The sequence below is a fragment of the Vigna umbellata genome, chromosome 8 (assembly GCF_029865625.1).
Source record: "Vigna umbellata cultivar VRB3 chromosome 8, Vumbellata_1.0, whole genome shotgun sequence".
NCBI classification, from domain to species: Eukaryota; Viridiplantae; Streptophyta; class Magnoliopsida; order Fabales; family Fabaceae; genus Vigna; species Vigna umbellata.
In genome coordinates, this window is record NC_142172.1 from 46,580,264 (window position 1) to 46,587,176 (window position 6,913).

A 6,913-nucleotide genomic window follows, 5' to 3' on the forward strand; every position below is an offset into this window, starting at 1 on the left:
ATGTCTTCCAAAACTAGATAACCTTCGACTTCCACATCCTCTCCTTTTTCCACTATCCTTTTTCTTTCTCTTGTGTGGCTTACACAAACAAAATCTTACAAGTTGTGAATTATGGTTGTACACAATTGATGCTTTTGTTTCGTTTGGATGGTGTGAAAAAATAAATGGGAATGAAGAAAGAAAAAGCAAAAGAGTAGAAATTTCTAATAGTTGTATGTTTAATGAAAAAGAAAAGAAAAACAAGGATTTTTAATGTTTAAGATGACCTACAAAATTAATTTTATAAAAATCTTAATTGATTATGTGACATTTCAAACAAAAAATATTATATCTAAGCATATAATTAATTATGTTACAAAACTGTAGATTTATAATAAATAGGTCAAACTTTCAATACCCATGCTTTGACAGGAGAAAGATAAACCTATGGTTCACAATCCTTTCATCACAAATGATCCTTAATAGCCTCTTCCAAGTTCAAATCTTTCCTATTATATCCTTTCTTTTCCATCCTTTTTCTTCTACCCTTTTATCTCAAACAAGCAAAGGCTACGTCTTTTTCTTAAAAGCTTTTCTCTTGGTTGTTTTACAGCTTTCATTGATTTTGCTTGTTAAACAAACAACGTAATCCTCTCATGATGGAAGACCCAGCATTTTTATTTTCTTTCATTATTGAAATCTGTAACAAAATGGTCAACAAAATTTAGCAATTTGATGTCAAATCATTGTTCGCTTACCCTATGTCCAGTGGATGTAAAGCACGTGAAAATAAACTATTATTGTTGACGCTAAGACACGCACTTAGTTTCTGTTTTTTTATTTTTATTTACGAACTTACTTACGTCAACAAAATGATTCTGTAATGCTAAGCATGGGCATCGTTTATAATGCTTCCCCATTAGTGTTGATTTTGGATCTATTCCTCTTAAAAGCCACTGCCAAAAGCAAAGGCAACACATGGTGGTTGTGTTGTGTGAACACCAACTTGATTTTGGGACCAACGCATGCCAATCCTTTCAAACCGAAACTGTCCTTTTCACCAGATCGTAAGCCTAACTTTGACACCCTCACCTGCTTTTAATATAATTAATAAGAATATGTTGATGACAGAAGGTAAATCACGTCAAAGCGACTTTTCTTATCAAAAATTTTAGTAAAACCATCATATCAAATAAACTTTGCCGATAATTAAGGTTTGAAATGAGAATAATTTGCAAAATCTGGACACAGTTCATAGAGAATATGATTGCACTTCTTTACTAGGATGGAGTATTCTGTTCTGTGTCCCACTGCTTTGGAAGTGTAGATGCAAGAAAAGATATGTCTTTCGGTTTGTCTACAATTATTTCCCTTCTTCATCAATATGTCTTCGTCTTCTTCTTTAATAATATTTACAAGTTCTTTTTTTTTTTTTTGGTGACATGTCATTTGCCCATAAACTGAGATATCAGGATGAATTCGCTGACAAGATCCTAACCAAATTGCAACAACTGCGTTCATCCATTAACTGGATTTTTATTTTTTTGTAGATGGTGTCTTGGGGTCAGCTTGAGGGTCAAAATTCGAATGGCTAAAAGGTCACTGCGTCACCATATTTGCTTATCTTTATTCGAATTCTTTGCATCATCTTCGACTTATTTCGATATTTCTTTCTTCTTTCAAATTCTCTCACTGTTCTCTCATCATCTGTCCATCCCTAACATTCTTTCGGTTCTTTGACTTTTACGCTGTGGGTGGATCTGAAAAGTAGATTTAAATGAATTTGAGAGAAAAATAGTGAATGTAGAAGAGTTATTTAAACTAAAAGAAAGATGGAGAGAAATGAAAAGATTGATAAATTAAAAATATATTTTAATGGACAAAAATAAAATATTATTATTTTATTCTTAGTTATAAAAATAATTTAAAACAAAATATAATTAGTGTTAATTATATTAAAATGAATGTAAGTTATTATTAGTATTATTAAGTTTGAGGTTTTTAATAATAAAAAACAAAATTCAAAGTGATCCATTTCTTAAAGATTAAAAAACTATCAATTCTTTAAAATACATAATGATTTGAGAATCTATTCTCACGACCAACACCTCACACAAAACACAACTCTGGCACCACAAAATCACTAACGACAACCATCAAGACAATTAAGACAATTGCACCACCACATTACCAATTCCATGCATAACATAACCTTATTTAAAAAATATATAAAAGACACTCTAGTAAAACCATGGTGAATCTCTTCAAATATTTTTATCTTGCGATGATTTTTTTTCTCTTAATTCGTAAATATTTTACCTCTAATCACTTTAAATATTCTAAAGTAAACACAATATTCGTTCGTCTTTTCTTCCATGTAAACAATAAATCTATCTAAACAACCACATTAGAATTTCTTTCCTACAAACATGCCCTCCCCATCTTTGAAAAGATTTCTATTGTCAAACAAATTTCTAAGAATAAGATTGAAATTAAACTATCGTAAATAAACATTTAAAAAGAATAATTCATTGGTGTGTACTTTTAAAAAAAAAATGTGTAATAAAGTAAGTATGGTTATAACCAATACACTCACTAAAAACATAGTGAAAAGATAAAGATGGGAAGTCCACAAATTTTAAAATTAGAGAAGGTAAGAAGAATAAAATAAATAAATAAAACTATTTCTAGGTTCAGTTTTTTAAAACAAAAGAGTTCAAGAAATATTTAATCAACAACTTTATCAGTGAAATTTTAAGTGAAAACATCTTTAAGAGTACATAAATTTGTTAATAACAGACCTATCAAAAAACATTAATAACTCAAAAGATGAAAAAATTTACAAAACGAAAACATGATAGAATTTTAGAGAAAGCAAAACGGTTGACCTTCCGGGTCAAAATTATCAAGGGAGACTGACTTGTTGAAACATTATATCTTCGCTTGGTAGAAGTTTTCTTAACGACAGTCCTATTAAATAATTAAAAAATAACATATAATAAATGAATATATACAAAACGAAAATGTAATAATTATTTTAGTAATATTGACACCGACCTTAAAGATCCAAAGTAATGGAAAGATATATCAAGTGACATTAAACATGATTAGGGACTATTTTCTCTCCAGATATTGAATTAGATGTTTGATCTCAAGATCATCGTACATAAAAAAAACATTTAATTTTTTAAGAAAAACGTATTTTATTACTGCAATAATTTTGTCTTTGGCTTTTGAAAACTGAAAATATAAACTGAGACGGGTGTTTCTAGGCGGTACTCTGGAATTGGTGTCCATCTGGTTACATCAGACGATAACGACTATTAGAAGCAATAGAAGAAAGACAGGACTAACAAAAATGTTAAAACAAATATATATATATATATATATATATATATATATATATATATATATATATATATATATATAATGGCCTGTTAATAATCAGCACCGCTCGGTCTATCCACTCAGGTTAAAGAAGTTAGTGCTTAAGCTATTATTGGACCAATAGTCCAGTAAATGATAAAATAATCAAAGAATATCTAATTAAAGATATTGATAAAGTAGGTTATAAACAACCAAACCGATTTTCAGGTAATCTGTTTATATCTTATTCTGTTTATATTTTATTGGGCTTGAATCAGCTTAGGATCATGTAAAGCTCAGGATCCATGAGATAAATTATAAATACAAAGCCAGAAATGAAAATTCATCATTCATAACATTCAAACAATCAGTGATAATCTTTCATTAAATACTCAACCAAGAGTCGAGGCTCTTAAAATCACACGCGCGTCGGAGTATCTTTTACATATATCTCTCCTTGGAGCCTGAAAGCAACCGATCGACCAAGACCGACGTAACCGAACGGTCCAAACTGAAGAAAAACGAGTGACTCAAACGATTCAAGTGTTCGAAAACGAATAAGACATGTCAGCAAAGATTAATTTCTCAGTCTCATAAAATCCTACCGAAATATATATATATATATATATATATATATATATATATATATATTAATTGATCTTATAAAAATAAAAAAATAAATAATTACATAAGAAAAGATAGATGTGACATGATTTAAGGTAGATAACGGGAAATTAATTAAAATAAGTTATTTGAATAGGTATGAAAAAGGAGGTTATAGGAAATAAGAGTTAGAAAGGTTAAAGAGAAAGCGAAAGCTGCAAAAGCATTTAAAAAGAGATAATAACTGGTTTTAGCCCTGTAAGAAAGAAGAGAGAAAACAGAAATAAGTTTGAAAAACATAGTTAGAGAGAAAGATTTATTTATTTATTTTGATTAATGTTGATTGATGTAGTCTTAATCCAGTGGCAAGAGAAGGATTAAAGTGAAATAAAAATTAGTGAATGGTAGGAGCGGACCTTGAAAGTACGAATTTGCCGACCTTGGGTCCTAGAAGGTGGAGAGGGCGCCACGTGTAGGGAGGAGGTTAAACGTTGCGCGTTGCACAATGCTACACCATACAAGACTCATTCTCATTCCCAAGGGATGGGTTGATATTTAAGATATTTTCACATCATAGTATCATATTTAATATTTTAACATGATAAATTATACATGATTCATGGATGCGCATAAAATTTTGATTTTACCGTAGAAGAAAGAGAGTTTGAGGGTGCCAATATCGATGTGATTTATCGCGGGAGGCACCGCCCGCATGAATTAACCATACAATATTAGAATAAAAATCTACCTTAAAATAAATTTTATATATATATATAAAAGATAAATATAAAGGAAGTGTGGTTGCAACCCATACTTCCATCTTCTTCATCCCTCACCCTCACTTTTCTCTGTCCCCTTCTCTCACCAACTTCTTCTTTCAATTCAATTCCTTCTCTTTTCTTCACAACCTCTGTACAGTTAGTTAATCAAACCCTCACCTTACCTCACAGGTACTGCTTCTACTATCACTGCTCTCTTAGATCTCTTTGCTCCCAAACGTTAACCTTCTCTCCTTATCATTTTTTTAATATTTGTAATTCCTGTTCTTCAAATTCAAATTTAATTTAATTATCGTAAACCAGCACTTTCCTTTTCTAGATCTCGCTCGATTTATGTTGAATCAATTCATATACGGTTTTTTATTTGCATACGCGAATTTTGTATTGTTTTTGTTAGATCTGTAGGTGAGGTGTATAGCTATGGTAGAGCTAGGTGATTGAGATTTCAGAAACTCTACGCGTGATTATAATTTATTTTTGTTGTTTCCTTTATCTATTTTACTAGATCTCAACCTTCAGTTGTTGGTATAGTTACATGTGCTCGTAGGATCTCGTTTAATATATTACAGAATTTGGTTTGACAGGCTTGATTTGTTTATTGCTTTCGGTTTTTGAGTTTTCGTTTGATGTCCTCTTCTAATTATTTTCTCCTTTGCTACGTCTATAGGTGTGGAGCAGGTTTTAGTTGTTAATTAAATACGTAGATAAAAATCGAAGGACGAAGATGAAGCAGTTTGCCATCCAAAACGCGGTCGTTCCATCCCACGATGAGATTAGCGTGGTTTGCCCCAAGCCCCGCCGCCTCGGCCTCTTCAACTTTCCCGTCAACGATCACCCTGCTAGAAACTTCCGATGGCATCTCAGGTATAACTGCTTTCCTTTCTTCTCCTTATTGTATTTCAAAGTATTATTTCTATCATTACTAAACTTTGCATCCTTTGTTTCTCTGCAGTTGCCAGGTCGAGCCATGTGATTCAAGCTCCTCTGGTTCAAATCCTCTGGACAACATACTCACAAAGGTAGATATTTTTTTTAATGTTTTTTTTTTTGTTATTATTTTGTTTTCTCTTCTGTTGTGAGTCGTGTGGTTTAGGTTAATTTATTTATTAGTGATGAAGGTTGTGCTCAGATTTAATTGATTTTGTTTGTTGATGGTTTTCCAGGATGGTGATTTTGATGTAGAGAACTCTTGGCCTGTGGCAGCCTCCTCGCCACCTTTTTTCTGCGGGTCGCCGCCTAGCAGAGCAACTAACCCTTTGATTCAGGATGCTCGATTTGGAGATGAGACTTTTTCTCCGCTCTCACCGCAGTCGTGGGTGGTGGTTCCGACTGCATCAGGTCTCCCACCATCTCCCTCATCCTCAGCAAGGAAGGGAGGCTGTGTTCGAGCTAATTTTGGTGACAATCCTGCCGTGAGAATTGAGGGATTTGATTGCCTTGATAGGGATAGGCGAAATTGCAGCATCCCTGCCCTGGCATAGATCTTCTTCTCATACCACACAAGTTTAATATTAGATTCAGTTCAAAACATAACCGAGACTTCATACAACACGCACGGACAAAAGTAATTTTTGGATCTTTGAGTCTAGAGGAAGAGATAAATTTTATCTTGATTGTAAATATGTTCAGTTGATAACGTGTAAATGTCAACTGGGTCTATTATCTTGTATCCAAATAAAATAGAGGACTGATTTGGGATTGCAGGTGTGCTTAGATACCATTCTCTTCCTTTGTAAGTAGAAGTCTATACGAGAATGGTAAACTTCATTTTGATTTTCTTTTATGGGTCTTCAAATTGTAACTACTAGCAGCTAAGATCGAAAATTTGTACAAAATGCTTTATATGAGAATGTTCAGATGTTTTTGTAATGAGGTTGACTGTGTCCTAAAGATAATATTATTCAATTAAAATTACGCCTCTCTGACTTTGCTTATGCTCTACGCCATGGATTAAAGAGTGTGAAAGAATTAAAGAGAAATAGAATTGGGGATGGGGGCATTGTCAAAGTAAAAAAAGGGCTTTTTTGTGCCGGTCACATTTGTCTAATTTGCTATTTATTGTTGTCGCGTTCCCAAAACTGTCTGGAATCTATTGTCCTTGTTCTCAACGCAACCGTTTATTTCTTGATTGAGAGCAGGGTGAGGAATTGTATTAACTAGGTGCAGTGATTAATATGCATCTGGAA

The 6,913-nt window shown here is 32.5% G+C and overlaps 1 protein-coding gene across 1 annotated transcript; it reads left to right on the plus strand.

Moving 5' to 3' along the window:
- Positions 1 to 4,738: 4,738 nt before the first annotated feature.
- On the plus strand, positions 4,739 to 6,599 carry LOC124834257 (uncharacterized). Its single transcript, XM_047308917.2, has 4 exons — positions 4,739 to 4,898; positions 5,395 to 5,591; positions 5,680 to 5,746; positions 5,891 to 6,599. The coding sequence occupies exons 2-4, from the start codon at positions 5,452 to 5,454 to the stop codon at positions 6,206 to 6,208; spliced, it is 525 nt and encodes a 174-aa protein (XP_047164873.2). The 5' UTR covers positions 4,739 to 4,898; positions 5,395 to 5,451; the 3' UTR covers positions 6,209 to 6,599.
- The last annotated feature ends 314 nt before the right edge of the window (positions 6,600 to 6,913 follow it).